We start from the raw sequence: 27,956 nt of genomic DNA on the forward strand, positions 1-27,956 counted from the left end.
CAAAAATGGCACATGATCCCTTTCCAGACTAAATCTGCATGAGATTTTGGAAAACAGAGAAGTCCACCGTTGTGTTTATACCATCACTGTATGGTATGCTCGTCAGATGCTTTCCTCCAGGCATTTCAGCTTTTCAACATTCCGTCTAGCATTTGTGATGCTCAAAATAACCGCCAAATGGCCATCAAACTTCCCTGGTCCTGTTCTTATCCTCAGTAAAAGTGACAAACAGGCACAGGAGGTAAATACTGACACCTTAAGGAGTTTCCAATATCACCATAGTGACTGACCGCTGTAGCTGTCCCAAGCAGTGTGGTCCTGTGGCAGAGGCTGTGTGAGCAGGGCAGCCATGCTTAGGGCTGGAAGCAGACTCTCCAGGACCCCCAGGAGCTGCACCAGGCCACAGACAGTGCCTTTCAGATTCTGAGATGCCCAGGAGCTTGCGGGGAGGGGCTTGGCTGCTGTCTTCCTGCAGGCTCCTGATGGGAGCCACGTGCTGTGAGTGCATCCCCTCTCAAGATGCCTGGGAAAGAAAGTAAATTCCGAGGGTGTTTGAGTCTTATCAGCCAGTGGCTACTTCATGTCCTTTTTACTCCACAACTCAATCCCGCAAGCAAAAGGCACCCGATAAGGAGCCCATCTCGCCGCCCAGACCCCCTCCTCCTTGGCCACTGGAAGCCAGTGTGCACCAAGGGCTGGCCACCCGTAGCTTGGGGTTGTCTTCTGCCTGGTCTAAGGAGGCCTAAATGTTGCTGTCCACACCCCCCCCCATGTTACCAGCCTCCCCCCATCTGTTCCCGGCTCTCCCTGAAGCCCCTTCCCTCCCCTCAAAGCTGCTCTTGTGTCAAACAAATGGAGGCATTCAAGAATGGACAGCAGAAACCACACTGTGTCTCCACCTACACGTCTCTGGTCCCACATCCTGTGGCCAGTGCACACGACTCCTTCTAATGGCATCCCAGTGCTACCAATGCGCATACTGCAGTACTATTTCCCATCTCCTGTCCTAGCCATCAGCCTGTATCTCCCATCTGGGATGCCTGAGATGTGTAAGACCCTCTCAGATGTTCCGTAGGGAATGAACAAATGACTGGATGACACAGCCCGCCCTCTGCTGAGAGTGTAGAACCTGGCGGGACTAAGGAGAGCGCCCCATCCATGCTTGAGAAGCCACTCACGGTTCTCGCAGTGGGGGCCTCCCCAGCCACTGTGGCATTCACAGCGGTAACTGCCATGCTTCAGGACACAGACGCCTTCATTCATGCATGGGCTGGGTTTGCAGAGGTCCACCGGCCGCTTGGCTTCTGCAAAGGAGAGTGTGCCCAAGCCTGGCTCAGACCCAGAGGCCCCTATTCTAATCAAGCCCAAAGCCACCTTAAAGGCTGTGGAGCTGCATTAACTAACACCTGAGTGTCTATCTCCCTGGGACCTGCAGCAACAGCTTAGCATGCGGCTGATGAGACTGGGGCTCCGTGGGACTTAGGGTTTAGCGCATAAGCTGACACATGGCTAATGAGGACTAGGAAGCCGTCTCCCTCATAAGGATGTGTGTGACAGCTCTAAGGAATATGTACTCTCTCCCGCTTACCTCTACATATCCACTCGACGAGCACATCCAGGTGGTACCGAAGGTCCGTGTAAGCCGCCACGTGGATCAGGGCATCGCGGGGGCCAGCGAGCCTCCGCACTGTCTCTCTGAGGACAGCCCCCACGCTCACAACCAAGACTGAGATGCCATTGTCTCTCAGCTTCTGGGCGGGGGCGGCTGCATCTTCTGCCCCGCTCCCTCCTGTGAGCATCACCACAGCCTTGGGGACGCCAGGGCGGGCACCCCTCTGCACAGTCATCCCCTTGTCACCAACGTGCAGCAAGGCTGTGCCAGCAGAGCCCACACCCCCTAGGTAGGGGGCCTGGCTCATGGCCCGCAGCACAGCAGCACGGGTGGGGTGGCTGTCCAGCCCGAAGGCTGTCTGCACCTGGCTGCCATATACCACCAGGCCAACCTGCGTCACATCAGGGTTCACATCAAAGCGGAGGGTGCACTTCCTGACGAAGGTCTGCATCCGAGCAAAGTTCTCCGGTCCCACCGAGGCGGAGGCGTCCAGCAGGAACAGCAGGTCCAGTGACTGTGCTTGGCAGCCTGAGTAAGCAGGGGAGGTACCTGGCCTGGACCCCCCCCCCACACACACACACAGCTGGCACAGCAGGGACTGTCTGGGCTGGATGGAGCCCAGGTCACTCAGTGTGCTGGCTGCCAGGTAGCATCTACTCTCCTCGTAACCATAGCTCGCCCTTCTAAAATACAACGCAAGTGGTCACTTTGATGACTTCCAGTCTTCCTGGCCACTACTTGTGGCCCTGTGTGCACCTGGAAGCCATTTGCCTCCCACCTTCCTCCCCCATCTTTTTCTTAATGGCTAACAAACGGTGACTTTGGACCTCAACACGGAAGCCACGAGATGACAAACTCAAACCACCTGCTGGTCCAGGTCGTTCACGTCTGATCTATGGCAGGTGCTCCCGGCGTAGGAAACCCTTTGGAGACCCTGACGAGCCCCCTGCAGTGGGACTCACGTCCCCTACACCATGTACTGCCCACCATACAACGGGCACTTGCATGATGTGTATCCATCAGGCTGAGACCCATCCTCCGTGGACTAGCCATCTATGACATGCGTGTGGGAAATGAATGTGCAATAGAGTCAACAGCGTGGTAGGAAAAGCAGGACATGTGGCTTGAGGGTTCTGGGGAGGCGATGCTTCTGTTAGCGCTGAAGGAGAAATGGGAAGCTGATCGGTGCCTCTAAGTGGGGAGCCACCCTCCTCCACCTTTCAGTGTGTGGAGACTGCTATGGCAGGACAGGAGATTCCCAGGAGCTAGCGGGAAGAGCTCAGGTTCCTTTCAGACGCAGAGACACACACCGGGAAGGGTTAAATATGGAGTAGATGGGTCTGGTGGCCTGATTAATTGGCTTTTAAAGACCACACTGGGTACACGGAAAAATAGATGGTTCCACAACCACGGGAGCCTCAGGAGACAGGGCCACTAACTGTCCTGAGGGGCCACTGCTGGCACTTGGGGACAAGGAGATTTCAGGTAAAGGCCGAGAAGCCTGAGCAAAGGTAAGCTGTGCTGAGCAATAGATTATCAGCGTTGGTCTGCTAACGTAACAATGATCCATTCGAATGTGAGGGAGGGGACGTATGCAGGGATCTTCTGCAACTGGCACATCTCTTCTATACATCCGCGACTACGCTTAAACAAAACCAAAATCACTGTGCCATAGGAGACTGGGCCCAGAGGGACAGGATGGGACCGGGCACGGCAGCCCTCATCACTGTTACCCAAGTGGGCACTCTCGCCTCTGGGGACAGTAACCCAGCCTGGCGTGCTGTGCCATTTGCAGTTCCCTCCATTCAGCCCCCAGGGGAACACTGACGTGCCCTCTGAAGGATGTGTTCCAGCTCTGATGTCTCTGCTACCAGCCCAGCCCCTGCATGCCCATGCCGACTTCCAGGGCTGCCATTCTCCCTCTGACCGCTACTCACATAATCATCCCTGTGGGTCATGAACCAGACAGAACAGAAAAGTACATGCCAGGCAGACAGGCTAGGGATCGTCTTACAAAATATTCCCTGTGGTTGTGTTTGAGTGTGCAAGCAACAAGCGTGTGCGCATGTGTAAACATGCACACGCCCCAAGAATGCATTTCTCTTTAACGAGCTACCATCAGGAAGCTGCTGGTCTCCAGCAGACTTTGTAGACTCGGAACTGCTGAGGACGAATAGCGATAACCAAGCATAATTAGTAGCAACGTTTATGATTGTCAGAGTGCCTGGACATGCTGAGCATGTGCATGTGTGTAGCTTGCCTTGTCTAGTCCTCACAAGAAGTCCCCACAGAGTGCTACACTCAGTCCCTGCTGGCCATGGGACTATGATTCTAGTCCCCAGCATAAGGCATTAGAGAAAAGAATGGTTAGTGACCCCAAGAAGGAAGATGAACCTGTCTGCCGACAAGCCAGCCCTCGGTTAGGCTGCAGAGTTTTACCTGGGCGTGGCTGGCTGCACAGCCTCCTCTGCAGCTCCGGGATTTGGCTGAGGAGGTCCTGAGGGTCCGTGTAGACCATCACATTCTTCTGGCTACCTGTGATGACCTCTAGTTCCGCCTGCACGATCTCACTGCCCACACCCAGGAGTAACAGCTCCCGAGACCTTGCATGATCTGCTGGCCCAGCCACCTCATCCTGGGAGTGAGATTCAGTGAGCAGAACCACCGCTCTTAGAGGCCTGTCCTGGCCTGTCCTGCTGGCACTCCCAAAGCCATGCTCTGTTGCCTGTAGCAAGGCACCGCCCGTCAAGGTTGGGCCACCACTGAAGGGAATGCTGTCAAGGCTCCTGACCAAGTCAGGCACATCCTGGTACTCCCCGACAGGCACGGCCACCTTCAGATCCCTGCTATAACTGGCCACCCCAACACGGGCCCGAGAGTCCTCACTCAGCACGGCCTGCACAAAGCGCTTCACAAAGGTCTTGGCCCGCCGGAAGCCCTCCCGAGTGGTGCCTGCAGAACTATCCAGCAGGAAGAGGGCATCGATCCTGCATTCCAGGCTCAGCTTCGGGGCTGTAAGAATCACAGTGATGCATGCTGTCATCTAGAACATTGTGGCCTTGGAGTCCTGAGACAGCTTTTAAGATCATGGAAATGCACTCCTTGCATTTCTTCTAGAAGTGGCCCTGTTTTTATTTGCACGTACAGCTATCACCCTGGACTGACAGTGAGTAGGTTTGAGGTATGACATCCACTTGTTCCATATGGATTGCTGACGAAGGCAACAGCAAGCACACTTGTAAAAGTTACTTAGCAGGCTCTTGCTGTGTGCTAGATGCTGTGCTAAGCAGTTACATAATCCTATTTACCAACACCACCAACCACCACCCATGAGCTGACGGTCATAGAACCTTCACTGTGTGGCTTTAAAACTAAAAGAAGTTAGAGCTCCTTGTCCCTCTTTCGTAGACGATATGAAACAAGCCACCGACATTAGACAGTGCGGCCGGCGTGGTGCCAGCATCCGGATCAATCATGGAGTGTCTGAGGCTGCACTATGAGACCAGTGAGCCAGAGGGGAAGAAGGTAGCTTGAAAATAAATGTAAGGGCTGCTTTCTACCCAGCAGCTAGCAGGGGACAAGGGCAGAGCCAGGCCCTACCTCCCGCCGAGGTAGTCAATCTTGGGAACCCCAGGCATACGTACCACAGTTGACTTCCCCTCCAAATGCCAGCGGGCAGAGGCAGTGGTATCTATCCACACCCTCTGGAATGCATGTGCCTCCATTTTGGCAGGGCTGGGAGTCACAGGGGCCTATCAGAGAAACGCTAAAAGTCAGGAACACAGGCGTGGAGTGCAGAATATTGCCTGAAGGGTGGCCCCTGCTTTCCGCCCACACCATCTAGTAGGAGAGCAGACAAGAAAGTCAAATACCTAGAAGAGGGACTTGGTACAGTCGGAAGACCTTGGTCAGGCCCGAGGCAGTCACAGGCTCAGGGAGGGTGACCTCATGCGGCCCCTGCTCCCTCTGTGATATTAGGACATGGGCACCATTACCTGAGGCTGCTGAAGGGCGGGGGAGGGGGGGCACATAATGACTAACTTGCCTTTGACTTGAGTTTGCTAAGGTGACAGAGCAGGGCAGGGCAGAGCCTCAACCTCAGGTCGCATGGAGCCCACAACTTCCCCACAGCCATGGTCTCAGTGTCAACTTCTTACTTTCTATCAGAGGCCAGCCATGTCGGGGCTTCAACACTTTAAAAGGATGTGCCAAGGGGCTTGCCTAACCCAGGCAGGGGACCTTCCCGTCCTGCCTGGAGACTGCTACCTGTGCCCCTTACCTCACAGGGGGAGGCAGGGCCCCAAAAGAGAACCCTGGGGGACGGGGGCGATGTTTGCTTGCAGGACAGTGGGAGGTGCTGGGCCTCCGTGTGAGGGGCCTCCGTGGATGAGGGTTAATGCTGCTGACGGTTCTTCCCGGTGGGGACTCTGGAGTGAGCAGACCCTTCCACAAGCTATACCTAGTGCGTTCTTAGCAGGACGCAGGCATGAGGCATCCTATGGCGGGCAGTGGGAAACGGATGCTGCAAGCAGGTGGAACTCCACTTGCCAGAGGTGAAGTTAGAAGAACCACTCGGGTGTCCTGCCCCGGGTTTAATGCCAGATAGTGCGAAACAAATGTTACCCAGGGTGTTTCTCACTGGTGAGAAGTGGATTGGCTGGGGGGGGGGGCGGGTAATTCCAAAGCCATCAGTCAGGTTACCAGGCAGAGAAAGAGTTGAGTACACCAGGGCACTACACTAGTTCTTAGCCACTAAATACCCTTCCCTTTTGCCCTGGAGCTCATTCCAACCCCACCTTTGCTCAGGGCTGTCAGTGTCCCTTCAGAAACCAGCCTCACAGAACTGGTGGGTCCAAGAGGGACATCATACCTGGGCAGATGGTCCTGTAGCAGGTGGCAGGGTGTGTCTGGAGCACTCTCTTCCAGCTGCAATCCAAGGAAGTACGGTGGTGGAATTGTTAGTGTTCAGGCATCTGTACTGGCCTGCCCTTGGGGTTCTAGCAGGATACACCCTCAGCTGCAGCCACAAGAGCACCACCTGTGCACATTCACTGTGTTTCCTTTTAAAAGGGCCCCGCCCACCTCCCATTCTGCTCTCTCTCTCTCTCCCTCTCTCTCTCTCTCTCTCTTCTCCTGTCCCTGGAGTCCAGTCTTCCCCCCCCCCTCCTTTTATGATCCCTTTCCCTAATTTAAAAAAACAAAAACAAAAACCCTTCTGCTTGAACCCTGTTGCATGGTATCTTTCTCTTGAGCTCTGCTTTTCTTAAATCACAACAGAAATGACCAAATCTTTCAGAGATCACTGCACTAAACACCCATTTCCTTCCTTGTAATTATGTGGGAAATGTTTCAGACTACCCATAGCCTTATCCTCCATCCTCAGAAAAGGTGGTAACTAGGTGTCGCATTAAAAGTCAGCCTTCAGTCCCAGCACTTGGGAGACAGAAGCAGAGGCAGTCAGATCTCTGAGATCGAAGCCAGCCTGATCTACGGAGCAAGTTCCAGGACAGCCAGGGCTACACGGAGAAACCCTATCTTGAAAAACAAACAAGTTTGAGGGGTGTGTATGCGTGCGTGTGTGCGTGTGCAGAGTTCCCACTGGGAATAGGGTTATCATCGCCACCATCGTCATCATAGCAGGCTCAACTGCAGGGAGGAGGAATTGTGGGAAGGGGGTCTGGGTCTGGCTCCTGCTATGCGACCAGGTGCATACCTCCTATCAGCACACTGCCTGGAGTTCTCGCCTGAGCTTTGTGGGACTCTGATGATGGGGGAAGGGCGTGAATAACAGTGATGCCCGGCCACCCCCAGGGTCCCAGCCCTGCTCCTTCCCCTGTACTTCCGTCCCTCTAGACAGGGTCCCCAAAAGGCCCCAAAGCCATACTTGGTGTTTTCGCGAGTCCTCTTGAGAAATGGTTCCCTGTACTAACACAAAAGCCCATACTGTCCGTACCATAGTCAAAGTAGCATGGGCGTGTGTGTGTGTGTGTGTGTGTGTGCGCGTGTGTGTGTGTGTGTGTGTGTGTGTGTGTGTGAGAGAGAGAGAGAGAGAGAGAGAGTGTGTGTGTGAGAGAGAGAGAGAATGCACAGAGAGACAGAGAGAGAATGAATCTCTTGGGTTACGTTATGTCCACAGAAACTTGCCTGTGGACTGTCCCTCCCTTCCCCAGGTCCAGGTCCAGACACAAACACTGTCTCTCCTCCAGGCTCTCCCTGGCGTCTATTTCCAATGCAGCCCCACCCCCACCCCAGCCCCAGCCCCCCAAGGCAGGCCAAGCTAAGTGTTCAGGAGCCTGAGAGGCCTACATCAAGTAGCTGTGCCCTCCCCGTTTCTCAGAACCCCATCCCTGGCCGCCTCCTCTGTCTCCGACTTCTCCCTTCCAAGCTGCCCAGCCATGTCCAGCACCAGGACTCAGAGTGCTCATCTCCCTGCAGCTTCAGAACACTCAGAACTATGGGGATGGACCCTGTGTGGTGCCCCTGCCCCAGACCATGTGGACACACCTGTAGAAGGGACAGCGCACAGCCAGCACACCGTCAGCCTGCCTCGATCCCCTCCAGCACGGGACATTGCCAGCCAGTTCCCTGATGGTCTCCATTGTCTTCCGCTCACAAGGGTGAGCCTCCACCCTGCAGTCTGTGACAGAAGACAGTCCCCTCCTAGTAAGATGAGGGATGCTGCTTGCATCCCTGATCCTCCAGAGTGGCTGCTGTGGGGTTCTATTCCACCCCTCACTTGGGGCAGATCACCCAAGGGGGCAGTTTCCGGATTTCCTCTGGCCAGGGCTCTACATGGAGCACGCACACAAATATTTTCTAATGGCAGGTGTGTCACTTTACTTCTGGATGGGAGGGATAAGCCCCAAACCTCCCTGAGTTCCTCCACCAGCCAAGGCAGGGAGGATGGACTTGGTTCTCTCTCCCCAGCAGGGGAGAGGGCCTGACCAAGTCTGACCTTAAACTTGCTTCATAGACACAAGCTGAGAACTCTAGCTGGGAAACCCACAAGGCCATCAAAGGAAAACAGAGCAGAGTGCCCAGGACAGGGCCTGCCTGTCTCTCTCACCAGCCCTCCCTGGGAGGTCCTTGCCTCAGGAGCCCTGTTCAGCCCACACCCTAGAGCTCATTAGGTTCAAGGTCATTCCCCTGCAGGCTGGCGGGTCCTACCTGGATCAGCAGAGGTGCAGAGTGCTGAGCGGCTCAGGGTGCTGAGCAGGCCGTTGGTGGCATCCTCTACTTGCTCAGCCAACAGCACATGCTCCTGCTTTGGCTCACTGGCCAGTGTGAGCAGCTCGTCCCACCTGGGGGGAATCCAACAGCTGATGCCGCATCCTCTCTCCTCCTCCCTACCTAACTCCTGGACCATAGCACCAACCCCCTGACCCAGAGGTCACTTCCTAGCCACCACATCTGTCCAGGTGAGACGGAAGCAAACTCGGAAAGTTCTTAAGCCCAGCTATGGGCCGCCCTGTGCTAAAATACCTCATCCTCAGACCAATAAGCTCATATCCAAGACACAGAGCTGAGGGATTCAACTGACTTCTCTGAGTCATAGCTAGTAAGCAGAACTCTGTAGCCATAGGACATCTTTGCATGGTTGCACACACAAACGTATACATGCACACATTTCTAATATTTTCTTTTGTCATACATTCCTCTCTATTTTTTTAAAGTTAAATATTAATTGCTCAAAACCAACCAGAAAGCTGGCAGAAGTGATACAGAGAACACATGAGAACAGCCAATGACGGAACCGAGATACATCAGACACGGGAGCCCGAGGCCAGCCACGGCCAGTCACGTGTGGCTGCAGAGCGTGCAGCTCGCCCTCAGTGCCCAGGACAAAATGGTATTTGGGATGACCCTAGGTCATGAAGAAGAGATAGCACTGAGAATCTTTTAGTAATAAGGTAAATGTTAATTTCATTTTTGTGTGTTTAAGAGCCAGTGACAGGCTCAGCAGGTGTGGGTGGGTAAGGGCACCCGTGCCAAGCCTGATGACCCGAGTTTGATCCCTGGGCCCCGCGTGCTGGACGGGGAGAACTGATCTCCACAAGCGTGCCCAGCCCCCAACATAAAGACACAAATACCTTAAAAACCAGCAAAGACGAGGCCATCTGTGATGTGAAGAGAAGAATCCCACTATCGAAACTCAGCCAAACAGAACCAGACAGTCACGGCGAACCCCGCTTCTGGTGCCAAACTCTCCATTCCTACTGGAATCCATGGAGGCCAAACTTTCCACCCAGTACCCGGTTACCCGTGGCACACAGAAGGGAGCTTCTCGGATGTGGCCTTCCTGTCCCCCGCTCCTCTGTCTGGCCCAACAACAGACTTTCTCCAAAGCTCAAAGAGGACTTGTGGTGTGTGTGTGTGTGTGTGTGTGTGTGTATGTGTGTGTAGTAAGTGTATGTGGGTGGGCTGTGTGGGGTGTTTATATGTGTGTGGTGTGTATGTACATGTAATGTACATATGTGTAGTGTGCGTATGTGGGTTGTGCGTGTGTGGTGTGTGGGAGTGTATTGTGTTGTGTGTGGTATGTATAAGTGTGATGTGGAGGATGAAGAGGTGTGATTTGTGCATGTGGTGTGGTGTGGTGTGTTTGTGTGTGGTGTGTGTACAGTTTGTGTGTATGTGGTGTGGTGTGTGTACAGTGTTGTGGTGTGTATGTGTGGTGTGTGTGTGGTATGGTGTGTGTGCATGTGTGGTATGGTGTGTGTGTGCATGTGTGGTGTGTGTATAGTGTGTGTATTGTGTGGTGTGGTGTGTGTGTGGTATGTGAATGTGGTGTGGTGTGTATGTACATGTGATGTACATATGTGTAGATGTGTGGTATGTGTACAGAGTGTGAGTATGTGGTGTAGTGTGTGTACAGTGTTGTGGTGTGTATGTGTGTTGTGTGTGTGTTGTGTGGTGTGATTGTGTATGGTGTGTGTACAGTGTTGTGGTGTGTATTCAGTGTTGTGGTGTGTGTACAGTGTTGTGGTGTGTATGTGTGGTGTGGTGTGTTTGTGTGGTGTGTGTGTGTGTTGTGTGGTGTGTTTGTGTTGTGTGGTGTGTTTGTGTGTGGTGTGTGTACAGTGTTGTGGTGTGTGAACAGTGTTGTGGTGTGTGTGTGTGAGTGTACAGGCAGAAGGCAGGTTAGGTGTCTGATTCTATCACTGCCCATTGTGCTCTCATAGACATCGGCTCTCGGGGACGCTGGGGCTTCCTGAGCTGGTGCTTGGCTGATGGCCAGCAGCTCGGCCGATTCTTCCGTCACTGCCGCCATAGCTCTGGGGTTTCAGGTTCAGGTAGCTAAGAATCCAAACTCAGTCCCTCAGCTTTGCACACACGCTTATCCTGTGAGCCACTGCCCGGCACCTACAGCAGAGTCCTCACGGCCTCCCTGATCTGCTCTGTCTACATTTTTCTTGCAATTCAGCAGCTTACTTGGCTCCTACCCACAGCCACTGCCTCTGGCCTTTGCTAACACCTGACTGCCTTACTTAAAAACAAAAATTCCTCAAAGCAGCCTTGGCAGCCTTCTACCAAAGCTATTATCCGTGTTCCCCATCAGTCCTTACCCACTATTTCCACCTGAAGTCACATTTCCTACACATCCACTCATTCCCTCATTGTCTCTTTTCCCACGAGACGGCATCTATATGGGCTCTGTTCTAAGAACCCATACTAGTGTCAGCATGAGGAGGAAACCTATTCTAACAGAGAATTTCTAAGTGTAAGCATGGTGCCCATCCCCAAGTCATTTCACTAAACCCACAATTTGAGACCCAAGGATGAAGGCATGCATCCATTTTTAAGGTTGAGAGCCCGGGGCCATGCGGCCCTCTCCTCCAGGAAGGCAAGTTTGCCAACACCTGGACGAGGGTGGTTGGAGGCGTAGTGGACCTCTCAGACTCCCCACCCATGTGCCTCATGCTGATCAGAACCGGATTAGCAGAAGCTGGAGATGGTCCCCACCCCCTCGTGTTAAGACGTGAAGTTGTAGGTCGGGATGCCGCCTATGACCCCAGCTCCTAACCCTAACCTTCTCAGGCTTAGAGGACGGCCGAGAGCACTTGAGAGATGTGTGGTGGACAGGGTGGAGCTGAGCAGACCGAGGCCCATGGCTCTGACCCGCCACAGGGGCTGCTGAGGGGAAATCCATTGATTTCCACTTTTGTCAAGTGAGTTTGAGTTGACTTCGGATGCTTACAACCAATGTTCAGCTGAGAGCAGAGGGACACTCAGAAACCCAGTGCTTTTGAAGGTTGGGACGAGCTGTGCAATGCAGCCCGAACCAGCAAAGCAAATTAGAGACACACAAAGAGCAGTCGGTTCCCCCAGACGCCCAATCGTGCTGCTGCAGTGAAGGTCTGGAAGACCTCTGGCCATGCTGACCCCACTGCGTGATGGCTGGCGCAGACTCACTGGGGCGCTTACCTGGGGAAGCGGACCCCAACGGCAAACACAATGATGCCGCTTTCTCTCAGCTGCTTAGCCGGTAGAGCCACGGGCCCCTGGGACTTGCCGTCTGTGATGATGATAAGAAGCTGGGGCACCTCACCGTCTCTGCCTCCGGGGAACCCTCTGCGCAGGCGTTTCAGAGCAAGGCCTGTCTCTGTGCGTCCACCTCTGAAGACGGGAGACAGAAGAAGTGTGTGAGGGAAGTTGGGAAGAGAGGCCAGAGGCAAATGGGTCCCTGTCAGTAGGGAAGAGCGGTAACTCCTGGCAAAGGTTCAAAGGCACTTCACCATCCAAACCAAAACAGACTCACCAAGCCCGCAGCCGGCTCTGGCCAGAACAGTTAATCCATTACAAAGGCCATCATTCATCACTCTGTGATACACATGGATGGAGGAGGTTTGTACACACACACACACACACACACACACACAACGCATGTACAGATATATGCAGTATATCTGATCTGCAGGCAATGTCTGCCTCCATCTCAGTCCTGAGAGGAGTCTGCTGCTATTGTGTCCAAACATCCAACCAATTGGAAACATGGATACAGCCTGCCTGACCTGATCTTTCGCTTGCTTGCTCTCAGTGTGTGTGCGTGCATGTGTGTGCGTGTGTGTGTGTGTGTGTGTGTGTGTGTGTGTGAGAGAGAGAGAGAGAGAGAGAGAGAGAGAGAGAGAGAGAGAGAGAGAGAGAGGTTTAACACTAAAGAAAGCTGTGCCCCATGCAGATCTGCCATGGGTTCTCACCCAGGCACCCCTCCCAGCCGCCTCTGCTCCCAGTGGCTACTTGCTCATTTTAGTTAAGGCCCGCCATCCCGAATCTGCAGCGAGATGGAAAAAGAGCATGTGTAATATGCCTGGGGAGTATTTACGGGCAAGTCCCAGAATATCCTCACTTTTACTGCTTTCATCTTCCGCAGGCTCTCAATGGGCAATTCTCTCCGAGAAGGGCCATTGCATTAATGAAGCGTGACATGAACTAACTCTTAGATGAAGACACATAGCAGTAACACCATCAATTTAGAAGTCATCTCTTTAACCATTAATCTGTACAGTGGTCTATTATAAAACGATGGAGAACAGGGAGCGGGGTATGAGTCCACCATGGAAATAACCCAGGGCCAGGTTGTTAAAGAGAGTATTTGTGCAGGAGACATCTCAGGGGTTCAGAGGAGGAATCTATGTGGGTGGAGCTGTCAGGAAACAGGCTGCACCAAGGAAAGATCATCAGAATGGAGTCTTGCTAACTAGTTAAGATGGTGTCTGGCCTGAGAAAGCAGAAATAGGGTATGTGCTAGGCCGAAGGGACAGAGCTAGACCAGCAACGGGCTTAGCAGCGGGAACTCCAGTGTCATGGAACCCCAAAGCTTGTCCAGATTTCTCACTTACGCGAGCTCTGAGCTCTTTACAGTAATTCCCTCTGTTCAGCTTCACTGAGTTAATAAATGTCAGCAACACTCCCAGAACCAGTGGCCCTCACTGCACTGGATAAAAGTTAAACGGTAAAGATGCCAGGAGACTTTGGATCCCCACGACTGCTAGTTTACCAGAGCAGAGTGGTCTTCAGGCCATCTTCCACATAGATGGAATTACAGTGCTAACATTCCTGTTTCTCAATGTAATCCTTACAGCTAATTGTTCAGAAATATAAATACATATGTATATGTTTCAATAGTCTTCTCATTTAATGGGAAGAAGAGACCTTGATTCATAGACTTCTAGGGATAACTGTTAACATTTACTGACATTTACCATGCCCCAGGCATTGTGCTAAACTTATTTACATATGAAAACATAGAGACACATACAGATACACAGCTCGTGGGTTTAGTGTACACTCTTGTGTACTTTCATCACAGCTTCCTGAGACTGGGGAGGGGGATCTTGTTGAAAGTTAAAGAGCTCAAGATGAGTAGAGACTAGATTTGAACCCTGAGCCCTCTGCTTCTGGAACCCAAGTTCTTTTTTTGTGTTTTTGTATTTTTTTTTTTCAAAACAGGGTTTCTCTTTATAACAGTCCTGGAACGTGTAGACCAGGCTGGCCTCAAACTCAGAGATCCACCTGCTTCTGCCTCCAGAGTGCTGGGATAAAGGTGAACACCTCCATCGCCTGGGCCCAGGGTCAATCCACCTGTTCCTCACCTACCTGGTAGAGGACCAGAACTGGAGTTTAAACCCATTTGAGCTCATTGAAGCCAATGCTCTTTCCTCTCTACGGGTCAGCAATGTGCAGAGAAACAGATCCTGCTGCCCATTTCCTAGTCTTACTGGAAAAGAGACATTCCTGTTCATTGTACCGCATGGCCTGCAGGCTTTTACTGGAAAATGTCTCAACTCTTTTCTGTGTGCTCTGTCTAAATACTCATAAAACTCTCCCAACACCAAGCTTCCCGGTGACCAAGGAGTGGCACCTTCACGTCCTCTCCTGCCTGGTTCCTGGCTGGGCTCCGGAGGCTCCTGACTGCAGCCCTGACTCTGTATTTCTCAGTCAGGCCCTGCTCTTACTCTAGAGCATCTCTTGCCTCCAGGCACATCATTGCTGCTCTTCCCACAAGCTCGAGACTTAAGGACGGAAAGAGGAGGCACTTGTCCTCTGTGATCCTGTTCCCACTTCTCACGCAGGCTGCCCTGGACACCCCAGAGTGACATTGTTCCTTTCCCTTTGCCACGGCGGGGCAAGCCGTGGGTTCAATCCAGATTTTCATTAAAGTCTAAGGCCTGGAAGTCAGACTCTCAAACCCATGTTTTCTGACTTGGTCTAGACCTGCCTTGTCCTTGTCACCAGCCTGTGGCTAGAAAAGCTAATTATTCACCATGACCCATGATGGGTCATGGTGTCCACCCTCTTCCAGCACACAGGCACCATGCTGGTGACCCTATTCTTTCCATAACCCACTGACCTAGCCCAGGTTGACTTTCCTGCTTGCTTCCCACCAAGGCCAGGCAAGTCTCGCAGTGACTCTGGCCTCTGAGGCATGGGAAGAAACTCTTACCATCCCACTGACCATTTCCATCTCTGAATCTGTGCTCAGCCCGGCAGCTGGCTCCACACAAGGTGGCCAGAGGCTAAGGTGCCAAGATCCCCCTGAAGTCACCATGGTACCAAGCTAAATGGAGAGCCAAGGGTCTGCAGTAGGTTGCTTTCCTGAGCGGAGGCTAGGTTTGCTCTGTGGCTAGCAGTTAAGTGTTTGCTATCAGTGTAAGTGCAGGGACTCGAGTTAAAGGAGCTCAAATATTTTTTCTATAAAGGCTACAGCCAGGTGAACTTTGATAAATGACCTAGTCTGAGTCCAGTGTCCTTCCACGCTAGAGTAGGAAGAAAGTGTCATGTCTGAGGATAAAATGGCTCCAGCTCCATCTACACCTAGATGAGTGTGAGCGACACTGGAGTCGGTGATCACCCACACACAGGCCACTGTAGGAAGCTGTGTGAGTGACACTGGAGTTGGTGATCACCCACAGGCCACTGTAGGAAGCTGAACTTGAAGATGAATCTCAAGTCCTAGCAGACGTAAAAATTGCTTAAAGATGTTGATTCTCAGACCCTGTAGTCCCCATAAGGTCAGACTGTGTTACCCTGGGCTAGAAAAGTCACATTCTAAAGCAGTCCTACCTTCTCTCATGATTACAATTCAACAGAAGTAAGCTACCTTAGGACAGACTCTGAAAGATACCAATCACATGAGAAAACTCACTTCAGGTGCATCCATGCATAGGTTCATGCACTATGTATGTAGATGAACACATGCATACATTCATGCACTGGGAACACATGCATACATTTATAACTGTGTATGTAGATGAGCATGCGAACAGCTCTCCACAGTCTTAAAGCACCTTAGTAACAGAAGGGGACCATAGTCTTCAGGAAGTAAAATGGAAGGCTTGGAGGAGTGTGGTGAACCTCCCAAGCTGAGCTGGTACCTTGTGTCCCGCCATAACCTCATGTGCTTCACTGGAACGGCCGTCATTAACTCTTCCAGGTAACGCACAACCACATGCAATAGCAATTTTTAAAAGTTGGATGCCATCATGTAACAATAAGGGGCAGCCTGGAGAGTTACTCATTATGCAGAGCTGGGTGGGAGGTGAGTTGGACCAAACCCTTCACAGAGCAGTTTACAGTGCAGCTGCTTCTCCAGGTGTTGGTGGCACACGCCTTGAATCCCAGCACTCAGGGACGCAGAGGCAGGCGGAGCTCTGAGTTCAGGTAGAGTTCTGGGCCAGTCTAGACTACACAGTGAGACCCCGTTTCAAAAGGAGTGGGGAGGAAGGAAAGAGGGGAAGCAAGAAGAAGGAAGGAAAAGAGAAGGAAGGAAAGAGGACGAGAGAAGGAAGGAAGCAAGCAAGCAAGGAAGGAAGGAAGGAAGCAAGCAAGCAAGCAAGGAAGCAAGCAAGCAAGCAGTTAGCTTTAGTGTGATCACAGCACTATGCCATTCTACTTACTTGAAAACTATCCTCTTGATGTTTGCCTTCACTTCCTGTCGGGTTGAAAAGGAGTCCAACGGGAATTCCAGATGAGGAGTGGAGCCAAACTGCAAGGCTCCCACTCTGACCTGAAGGAGGAGACAGGGCCAGAGGCCCAGAGATTCAGATAAATCGTGAACATTCCAAAGAAGAAAGCCTGCCGTCTGTCTCCTGGCCACGCAACAAATCCTGGGCGGGAACTCCGACCGGCTGGAGAATCTGGGAGGGCATGGTCGGATATGCCTGTGTGCTGCTATGACATTCAATCTTCTACCCCGGCTGAGCGGCAAGCCACCTTATGCCAAGCTATGCTCCCACCGGCCAGTGCTTCCTGGCTTGGCTTGGGTGCCACTGTGTGCAAACTCATGCACTATTCCATTTGATCCACAGCGGCCCAGTTAATGCCCACATGACCGAAGACAACTAAAATACCCAGCTGACACTGTCTGAGGCTTCTTTGGACTCACAAGGAAAGGAAGCCTGGGCCATTCGATTCCTGGTCTCTGGGACTCTCTAAAGCACTGTCATACGCTTGCCTCCTCAGGAGTAGGTGCAGACTGGCAGCAAAATGCTTTCAACCCCACCCAAAGCTTCCTCAGAAACCACTGAGTAACCATCAATTCCCCGATGACCTGCTTCTGCCAGGTCTCTAGACCAGAGAGTCAATGGGCTCCTAAGAACGGAACACGCAATAGCGGCGCACACGGTTCTCTGCAGTGAGGGACTTATAGACCTGGAAACAGACAGATTCTGCTTCCTCACTGAGGAGGCCACAGAGGAAATCCCCACATGTGCCTCACAAGGCTGGAGCTGGGGCACTGAGCACTGTAATACTCTGTGTTCCCTCTTCAGGACCCAACCAGCTCCTAACCCTCAGTTCACCAAACTCCGGAGGTGGCCGTTCTCAGTTCAGTCTCTGAGCTAAGGCCAATTCTGGCAAGGATTTCAAATGGGAAAAAACACTACTTGAGCCCCCAGTGCAATCCCTTAGCAGGCCCAGGGCTTGGAAGACAATGTATCAATGCCCTTGGTTCACCTAGCTGGCTTCCCACGACAGGAAGCTGTCCTAGCTAAAAGCAGGAAGACATTAAGTCTTGGGTGGCCATTGGGGAGGCAGGCACTATGAGTCAAGTCAGAGCAGGGGGTGCTTGAGAAGTCTAGCAGAAGGAAGCCTGCTGCCTTTTCCCTGGAACTAAATCTCAAGCCAGTGGAGAAGACTGTCTGCTCAGCACGACACTGTGACAGCTGGAAAAACTCCCCGGCCAGGGACACGGGGGAGATGCAAATGCATTCAAGCTCCAAGGCTAAGTGTCCTACCCAGGAAGAACTCTTGGGAGATGTCCCTTGTTTGCTGAGAACTAAAACCCAGTCTTGAATCTTTTAAACACTGTAAAGGCTGATAAATCTAGGTGCTTGGAACAAACGTCAGGGTAAAACACACTTTCACACAGTCAAAGGTAAAGATGAAACAGAAAGCTAATTTGCAGCCCATGGAGGCAAGGGTTGGCTTCCTCCATGTGTAAAAGAACAACAATCCAGCAGAAAGCCGGCCAAAGACGGGAGCAAAGATCAAAGAAGGGGAAACAAATGGTTCTTTAATGGCAGGACATTTGGTCTTAGGAAAACAATACCATTTTCCCATCAGCTTAGTAAAAAACAAAAACAACGACAAAAAAAAAAAAAAAAAAAAAAAAAAAAAAAAAAAAAAAACAGATGCAAAGTCTGGTCCCTGCCATTGTGTGTAGGAACATGAAGTGGTGTCAGATTTACGGAGGGCAACGTGCCAGTATGTATTAACAGCTAAACATGTGTATGGCCGCTGGAGAGATCTTAGAGATAGTCTTCCACAAAGTGAAATGAGGCATTCACAAGATGGCAGTATATTTGTAATAGCAACAGTCCATCAATAGGGCTGGCTAATTAGTCCTGGTAAATCCTCCTGGTGGGCTAATTATCTGTAATATCTGCATATACACAGAGAGATGATGAGATTGCCCAGATAACAAGATGTAAAAAGACAAGAGACCGATGAAAGTGATGTGTAGACTGCGCTCACTTTTGTAGAAAAGGAGAAAACGGGCCCACATCTTGCTGTTGCCTGGACCTGCACCGGGTGATCGGCAGGGCTACTCAGAACAGGTCGGGGATCAAGAGGTCAAACACGCAGGGGGACCCGGTGACCAGAGAAGGTGGGGTGTCTGTGAATGGGAAACCAGGAGTGTTCGGGTTCAGATTTTCTCCTCTTTTCTGCCTGCACTGCCTCCTTTTTATTGAACCATGTAAAGGGTTATTTGGTTCAAGGGGTGGGAGGGATTCTCTGGAGACCAACAGCTGGCCGCTAGCGAGGATTAAGCAGGAAGGACACAGCTTCAAATCAAAGCACACAGGAAACAGCCCCAGCCAGTAGTTAAGGCATTTCACTTAATTGGTGCTTTGGGAGCACAAGTGGCCTTTTATCTTCCGTTTACTGTGTACACAGAAGCAAACCCGCCCAGGTCTCTCTCTCCCCCGGCACAAGGCCATTAAAGCAGGAAGAGGAGTGTCTGAGTTTAAGTGTTCAGACTTCCAATACCTCAACTCCACCTAAACAACAGAGCATCCATAGTGCCAACTTAAAGCTGCTTGGAAATCAGTCCTAAAACTAAAGGGATCAAAATAAGTGGCCAATCAAACACAACAAACAAAAGACAGAAAGCCTGAAGCCACATAAGCAAGTCTCTACAGAGTGCCTGCGGTCTGCAGTCAACACACTGGCTCACCCAGACAGACACCACTTCTCTGCTCCTCACGGCGTGCATGTGTGTGCGCGTGTGTACACGCATGCGTGCATGTGTGCGCTTGTGTACTTGCATGTGTGAGAGAATGAGGCCAGAGGTCAATCTGGGCTGGTGCTGTTTCTCCATGTTTTCAAACAGGAGCTTTTGCTGGGGCCTGGGGGTCAATCAGGCTAGCGTGGCTGGCTCAAGTCTATCCCCCCAGTTCCGGGGTGACAAGGTGTGGGTGTGTGGAGAATAGATCCATCACCAGTGCTCCCTCCCCAGCCCCTGCTTCCCGGTGTTGTGAAGATGGAGGTTTCTGTCCCACCTGGTCCCATGGCCACTTTGTTTGCTCCAGTAAAACCACGCAGATGCTACGGTAATTATAAAACTGTTGGCTGGTGGCTAGGGCTTCTTATTGGCTAGCTCTGTCTTAATTACTAGCCCATGACTACTAATCTATGTATTCCTACAAGGCCTTATCTTACGGGAGCACACTTGGCCTCTCTCCCCCACATTCTCCTAGTCCCGCCTATCTTCCTGCCTCTACTGGCCAATCAGTGTTTTATTCATCAGCTAATAAGAGAAACATATACAGAAAGACCTCTGCCATCAGTTTTCCCGAGAGAGAGTCTTCTTAGGTTAAGCCTGCATGGCTCTCCCCAGCATCCGTGGCTTACTGTCTTACGATGGAGCCATTCTACACTTTCTCATGAGCCGGTCTTCTTATACAAAAGCTCCCATGTTCCTCGCTGCCCTGGCTGTCTGTTACAGGCCCTGCCCCAGCATTCCGTGCCACATTTCTACACCACGGTTCGAACCTGAAGTCTGTATTTCAGGTTCCGGTTTGACCCCTCAGCTCGTGGTGCTACTTTGAAGGCTGCAGAGCCTCGAGAAGGGGGTGCTGGCTGGTGGGAGTGGGAATGGGTCACGCAGGCAGGGCCTCTCAAACATTCAGTTTGCTCTCTCGCCTCTCTGGTCTGCACCATGGAAATAGCCACACAGCCTCATGCTTTCATGACCAGAGAGGCAGCCTGGCATTCCCCACCACGATGGACTAAAAGCTCCTGAATGCATGCGCACATAAACCTTCTCCCTTTCAGTCACAATAACATAGAAATAGTTACAACACACGCAGTGATACTTAAGTCCCCCTGGGCTGTAAAGATTGCCCTCCTGACGACATCGGCCCAAGGGGTGCTGGCTTGTTTTTCTTACTCTGTTTCACGCCATTCCATACCCCCATCCCCTCCACAGCCACAGACTGCCACACTGCTGGCTGTCAATTGAGGGTGTGGCACCGAGTGTCATTACATCATTCTAGCCCAGAGGCTGCCATCTGGGAGAGACAGATGGACGAGCTGAGCAAGTCCTAGGCTAATAATCAAGCTCCCTACTTCTTCTACACGTAACCCCGAGCTTGCTCTGTGACCCTCTGGCCATCGTTTAATACCATGCAGAGCATGCTATGAAGAATGCACAGATCAAGCCAGGCAGTGGTGGCGCACACCTTTAATCCCAGCACTCGGGAGGCAGAGGCAGGAGGATCTCTAAGTTTGAGGCCAGTTGGCTCTACGGAGTGAGTTCCAGGACAGCCAGGACTACACAGAGAATCCCTGTCCTAAAAAACCAAGAAGAAACAGGAAGAGCGAGCGCACATGTCAGGGCCAGTGAGCTGCTCCGGGGGTACAGATGCTTGCTGTGGGACCTGACGGCCTGAGTTTGAGCCCCAGGAATCACAGGCCGAAGGAGAAAACTTGTTCCCAATAGCTGTCCCCTGACCCACACACTACACACAGTAAATGCAAAGCTGTCCTCTGACCCACACACTACACACAGTAAATGCAAAGCTGTCCCCTCATCCCATGTGTGCACACATAATGTAAAAACACTAAGGACTACACATATCATATTTCTCCTCCCCCACCCTCAGGGTCTCTAGGACACATCAGGCTGACGTCATGACGAACCAAGTTTGCCACTTCCTCCAGGAGTCTGCCCTGGTGGGGGGTCATTTTGAAAGCAGCGTTTCGCCTGGGGGAAGGTGGAGGCCCAGCAGCTCTCTGCCCCAGCCCCTTTAGGCTGATACTCTGTTGATACCACATTCGAACCTCCAGACTGCTCCTGTACAGACTGGATGGATGGTATCTCTAGTGTCAGAGGCCAGGCCTGACTGCCTCCACCCCAGGGCAATGTGCGCACACCTGTAAATGACGCCCCTTCTCCAGACAACCTGGCTCGCCCTCTTTACAAGTCTTGCTCATTGCAGAATCTCCAGTTTTTATAGGATTAAGCCAGGAATGTTGCCTTGGAAAGTCACTTCTGTTCTCACACTCTGACTAGCCTCCAATTCAAATAATTATGGCTTTCCTAAACAATTTACCCGGCCTTTCATTTCATTTTTGGGTGGGTTTACATGGCCGGAAATCCAGAAAGCATTTCTATTTGGCACCCGGCTATCTTTCTGGACTTGAACCCTCCCTCATTCATAATTAAGGATGAACTGGAACCTTAGTGGGTTCTTACCTGTCGCCCACCAATGCATTTCAGATTGCCCGAAATCTCTTATGGTGACAAATAACCCTGGAAACAATAACTGCATGGGTGGGAGGTACTCAGGAGTGGACTGTTCCATCCGAGGCCCCAAGCCCCTTCCCTGTGTCGGAGAAGCTGGCATGCCCCGACGGGAGTGGAAGCTTTGACATTCCTATGCTTTTGGAGCATGGGACCAACATTCATTTCTTAAAGGCTTGCCCACGGAACGTTTCACCAAGACCCTGAGTGCTTCCGTTCAGCTGGGGAGAGAGGACAGATACCGGGTTGGAGATCGGATGCTGAGCCAGGGAAGCTGGGTTACGTGGTACACAGCTGAGGGCCATTTGTGGTCTCTTTCTGAGGGCTGTGCTCATTAATCATCGTGCTGCTGCTGGGTGATTCAGAATTGTCCCTTTTAGAAACAAGAGCCACAGTTACCCTACTCTGCAATTTGTGGCACTTGAACCCAGGAAGGACATAACATGAAGGTGCTCTTTGGACTTGATCAGACGGGAGTAGTAGATATTTTCGGATGAGCATCCCTTTTCTGAGGAGCCATGGATGCAATTTTAATTGTTGACGGGAGACCTCCATTGCCTTAACCCACCCCGACAACAGACCACCCACTGAGTATCCTCACACTTAGTTAAAATGCTTTAAAGGCAGTCTCTCTGTAGATAGAAGCTGAAGCCATGTTCTTTCCTCCCCAGCCTGGGAAGGGTTGTCATAGGACTTACGTCATTGCTGCCCTCCCTCTCCTGTGAGCTCTGCCTGACCCACAGGGAAAGAGGTTTACTTTCAGACTGGCTGGAACTAGCTGAAAGAACAATGCAGATCATCTTCGGTGTGTGCTAGGAGGACGCTAAACAACCAAAGCAAGCAAAATTGAGAACAAGAAGGGGTCCCTTACCTGCCTTGTCTGAGCCCCACGATCACAGCTTCAATCCCACCCCATTCCGATTTGCCCCTTAGTCCCCTGCGTCACACAGACAATCGATCCTTTCTTCTGCTTCAAGCAGAGTCTGCCACTTGAAACCAAGCACAGCAGACAAGACACGTGTGCACTCACCCTCCCAGGGCTGATGTCCAGAGCATCACAGACAGCGACGGCAAAGCGCTTGGACCTCTCGAAGCTCCCTTTCCCGATGCTGTGAGAGCCGTCTAACAGAAACAGGATGTCAGCTGCCTCAGAGCACCACATCACTGGAGACAGAGCAGGTGGAGGGGTCATACCAGATCACAGGAGACGCTCCCGTGTTCCAGAGACTGTGATGTGAGGGCTTGCTTGTGAACACGTCTTCTGCCATATTACGGGAGTCCTGTGATGAGGGTCTTCTGGGTACTGACATGTGAGCAGAGATCATGCCTTTTTCTACTTCAGGCCTGCTTGAGGCGTGTCTTAGTGTGTGTTTGTGGGGGTGGGGGTGGGGGTGTAATAAAACACCATGACCAAGAGTGGCGTGGGGAGGAAAGGGTTTATCTGACCTATACTTCCATATCACGCTCATCGCCATCACGGGAGGCAGTCAGCACAGGAACTCAGGCAGGGCAGGGAGCTGGACACGGGAGGTGATGCAGAGGCCGTGGAGGGTGCTGCTTGCTGGCTGGCTAACCCTGCTTCCTTATAGAACCCAGGACCGCCAGCCCAGAGATGGCGTCACTAACGATTGTCCGGGCCCTCTCAAATCACTGATTAAGAAAATGGCCTACAGGCTTGCTTACAGCCTGATCTTTTGGAGGCATTTTCTCGATTCAGCCCACCTCCTGCACCCAGATGACTACACCTTGTGTCAAGTTGACGTAAAACCATCCAGCTCGAGACACATCTGACATGCCGTCTATTTAACGCTTTCAGCTCCCAGACTATTTCATTTCTTTGCGTGTCTTGAGATATCCTGTACCCTGTGTTCGGTGAGCCAAACTTACGTTTGCTGGCCACTGCAATCTTCCCAATGGTCTCCCTGCTCACATGGACTTCCTGAAGAGGGATGGACGGGGACACTGGAAGAGAAAAAAAGACAGAAGCAGTCATGAGGTGGCAGGATAGGGGTGTCTGTATCTCTACACTATGTGACCTAAATGAACAGGAAACAAAGCAGAAAAGTCCACCATTCCCCTCTCAAAAATCACCAGAGGGGTGTGGCTGGGCTTTGACTCGGTGGCAGCACACGGGATCATACGTGATGCCCTGGGTTTAGCATTCTGTTCCCACCCCCAAGTCCCAAGTCCCACGGTTATTTGGATACACGGAGAGCATTCAAATCTCTCTCCACATCTATGACATCACTTTGTTTATATTTGAGTAGCTTGTGGGGGGAAAGTTTTTGTTGTTTTTAACACAGATGGCTATGGGGAAGGCTATGATCCTGAGGATTTCTGTCCTTGATCGTAACTGTCCACCCTCTTGGGTGCAGCTCTTTGCCGTGGGTCCAGGCACATTCTCAATCTGTTGCAGGGTTTAAAAAAAAATATGTAACTGTCATAAGACCTAAAATTCATAGACGAGACAAATCCACAGAAAAGTGTGGCGGTATCTTTCTTGCACAAATAAAGCCTGTCTGGGGGTCAGAGAATGGAGCTTGCCACTAGCTAAGCACAGAGGTCTGGACAGACAGGCAGGAAGTGAGGCTTTTTGTTATTTAGACAAGAAACCCCTTTTACATCGGCGCCCCATGTTGGGCACCATTTTGAAGAGCTTGAGTTTTCTGGCTCATTTGCCGCTGCTGCTTCAACCCCACATGAACACACAGAGACTTATATTAGAAGCTTGGGCTTCTCATTGGCTAGCTGTCTTAATTATTAACCCATAACTACTAATCTAAGTGTTTCCACGTGGTCTCATCTCACCGGAGAAGGGTCCAGACCTCTTACCGCCAGGGCAAATGTTCAAAAGGGATACCTGAATGCTTTATACTTGCAAACACATGTCTAAGCTTAAAATCCAACTCTAATTGAGAAAGCATCCCATTGGGAATTTTCCCCACAATGGTGACGCTGTAAACTAATAAAAAGTGTTCTAGAAAACGATTTGGCCACGTGAAGTAGGGATCAAAACTGGTTCTGTCCTTCCACCCTGAGTAACTGAGAACAAATCAGGGGCAAACAGTGGTAGTGAGAGGGAAACGTGGGGTGGCGCCCTCTCCTCCAACGCTCTTTGTGTTAGGGAAGGGCCAAAGGCAGATTACAAACACACACGTGAAAACGTTCATATATTTACAATGTAGTTAACATGATCAAGAGCTGAAAGGCTTAAGAGTAGCGTGCCCGCCGATGAGTTTCTCGTGCTCTTTCGTATTCAGGTAAATCCTAACAGGTTATGAGCAGTTAGAGATAATTTATAAAGACTCAGGGGCTGAGGGGGCAACAGCTCAGTGGTAGAAGGCTTGCGCGCCAGCCACGAGGCTGTGAGGTCAATCTCTGGTTCCCCAAAATAAGAAAGGTGGGATACCACACCAGCGGGGCTCAGGACGGTTGTATGATGACTTGAGCCAAAAGCAGTGCGGGAAGACACCAGGGAGCTGCTCTGCAAAGCCAGGTCCCCTGCAGCTTCAGAGCGTGGCTTGCAGGAGTTGGCCGGGCAGATATAACACAGCCAGTGGCAGAGCAGGCACAGGGGACAAGCCAGGGACACAGAGCCTGGCAGCAAGTGAACACAGGGGCAGATGAGGTGACAGCGAGGAGCTGTCGGGGTGGGGGGTGAGGGAGCCAGGCGGGAAGGGGGAGTCCCATGGTACCGCAGCCTGAGCCGCTGGGATTACAGCTGCCAGGAAACTGATGGCAGACGGCACTCAGAGCCTCTTGGGCTTGGGAACGGCACCAGCACAGGGTTACTTGGGCAGCCTGCTCACTCAGCACCTGCCAGGCTGGGTCCCTCTGTCTTCCTGCCCCCCTCCATTCACCAGGCTCCCACGAGCACTGCTGGGTTCTGCATTTCCTGTCTGACCAAACAGTGCGCTCCACAGTCCCAAGCCATGGGGTGTCTAGGAAGGGCTTTCTGCTTCACTGCACTAGAGACCATCAGGGGCTGTCTGCGAACTCCTGGAGACTGCTGCAGCTATCCCATAACCCCCCGGGGGCCCTGGAAATTCCCCAGCAAAGGGACCAGCCCTGTCTTCCATACTCTCAGAGCACTACTGTCCACTTGCAGTCCAGACACTAACGTTTCCCGAAATACGTCTGAGTTATTGACAAATGGCCGGGCGGCCAGACTCTTCACGGCCATATAACAGACACTGAAGTTCACTTTGCAGGGTGAGGCCCACCACCAGAGGCCACCCGGGAAGCAAGTCGCTCCGCTCACCGCGGCCCCTGCATCACGTGCTGTGCTGAAGATGCCGAGCAAGCACCAGGGGTCGGCTGAGCCCACCTGTCAGCCTGAGTGGCACTCTCGTGCCTTATGCAAACCGCTCGGCGACGCTACAGAACAGGAATACAGAATAAAGCGATTTCCTTCCGCTGCTTCTAACAGAGTCGGCAGCCTCTTCTAAAGGCAGCCTGCCACGGAGCCAGAGCTCCACTCTCCTGGTGGGTGGGTGGGTGACGTTAATGCACACAATACTGAGAGCCGTGGGTTTAGCCACTCCCTCCCGAGTCCACAGTCCCGCCTCCGGAGAGGACCCAGGCGATGGAGCCAGCTCCAGCCCCTGCCACCGACTTCTGTGTCACCTCTGTTAGCGACAGCACCTCTTAGGATCCCGAGGATCTCATGTGTACAGCGTGCTGCACTGATCATGTGACCAGGTGGGGAAGCTGGCGAGAAATCTCATTTAGGCCTTGCTCCTCGCGATGGCGCCACTAGGCCATCAACACAGCAAGTGAGACAGCGCGCCTCCCTGGCTAGATGGGATGGAGTGGGTTGAGAGGCCTCTATCTCCTGTTCTCAGGGGACACGAGGGAGGTGACTGAGGCTGCCTGCAGATAGCAAATGTCTACTCTCTGAAATGCAGGCCAGGGAGGAGTCGCGGTCTCTGAGGCTTCAGTCTGGCCCCCCCCCCCCCCCCCGCTTGGCTTGCACAACTGTCATCAGTATACCCAGCCCTACTTCCGGGATGATCATCTGCAGACACATGGGGCCCTCCCCACATCTCATTTCATCCTTCCCAGGGGCCAGAACTCAGGGGCAATACAGGAGGCTAAGGAAGGGGACACCCTGGTCTGTCAGTCTACTTCCGGAGATGGGGCCCTCTTCAAGGCATGGAGATTGCACAGTGAGGAGGAATCGGTCTATAGAGTCCTTCCGTGGAAGCCATCAGCGGTCAGAAAGTCAGAGAAGGAAGCTCTGTGTCTGGTCCTCCAGGGCTGAACTGTGAACTGACATAATCTGGGAGCCCAGAAGAGCAGTGCTGGGCGCTAAGCGATGGGTGGGAGTTTACCCAGGTGACGGTGGCAGGATGTGGTGGGGGGGGGGGGAATGGGATCCGGGCAGAGTGGCCACCAGGAGCCAGGACCTCTGTGAAAAGGAGAAAGTGAAGACACTAGCCACAGGGGACTCATAAAGTAGAAAGTCACTTAGGAGCTTTTGGAGGGGCCAGATGTGATCAGATTTGCACACTAAGAGGCCTCTGTGTGGACCCAAGCAGTTTATCAGGAGGCAACCGCAGAAGTCCAAGCAGAATGGGACTAGGCTACCGCACAGTGGAGATGTAGATTTAAGAGACTATAAAGCTAAAATCTGCGGGTGAGGTGCTTGCTGTGCCTGTGTGGGCACTGAGTTCGGATCCCCAGCCCCCACCTATAAGCTGGCGGCAGTGGCGTGTATCTGTAACTCCGGCAGTGGGGGGGGGCACAGGACAATCCCAGGGGCTCACTGGGCAGCCGGCCCAGCTGAAAGGGTGAAGCTGTGGGCTCAGCAGAAGACCCGGCCTCAAAGTGGCAGGGGGACACCAGACATCGACCTCTGGCTTCGGCATTCGCTGGCACAGGCAAGCACACCCTTCTCACACAAATATCCTTCTCAGAAATGAAGTTAAAGTCAGTGGGGTTGCAAAGGAGCCAAACCCTCAAATTTTACAGCCCATCAAAAGACACCTTACCTGTGGAGAAGAGGAGAAGGCAGGCAGTTGGGAGAGACAGAAATGGAGGCATGTTGTCAGACCTAAAGAGCCAGGGAAAGAAAGCAGACGTCAGCTCCAAGTT

At 52.2% G+C, this 27,956-nt stretch overlaps 2 protein-coding genes across 2 annotated transcripts in view; one reads left to right on the forward strand and one right to left on the reverse strand.

The window, feature by feature from the left end:
• The window catches only part of Dclre1a (DNA cross-link repair 1A), a 422,254-nt gene that overhangs the window by 69,989 nt on the left and 324,309 nt on the right, over positions 1 to 27,956 (forward strand). The gene's annotated exons all lie outside the window — the stretch shown is intronic.
• On the reverse strand, positions 354 to 27,915 carry Vwa2 (von Willebrand factor A domain containing 2). Its single transcript, XM_051200022.1, is given in 13 exon segments — positions 354 to 523; positions 1,179 to 1,304; positions 1,589 to 2,140; positions 4,052 to 4,624; positions 5,257 to 5,364; positions 6,483 to 6,538; positions 8,117 to 8,249; positions 8,780 to 8,913; positions 12,038 to 12,229; positions 16,510 to 16,619; positions 22,891 to 23,024; positions 23,748 to 23,822; positions 27,854 to 27,915. Coding segments are annotated over 13 exon segments (2,415 nt in total). The 5' UTR covers positions 27,906 to 27,915.

This window comes from Phodopus roborovskii, unplaced genomic scaffold (genome assembly GCF_943737965.1).
Source record: "Phodopus roborovskii unplaced genomic scaffold, PHOROB, whole genome shotgun sequence".
In the NCBI taxonomy this organism is placed as follows: Eukaryota; Metazoa; Chordata; class Mammalia; order Rodentia; family Cricetidae; genus Phodopus; species Phodopus roborovskii.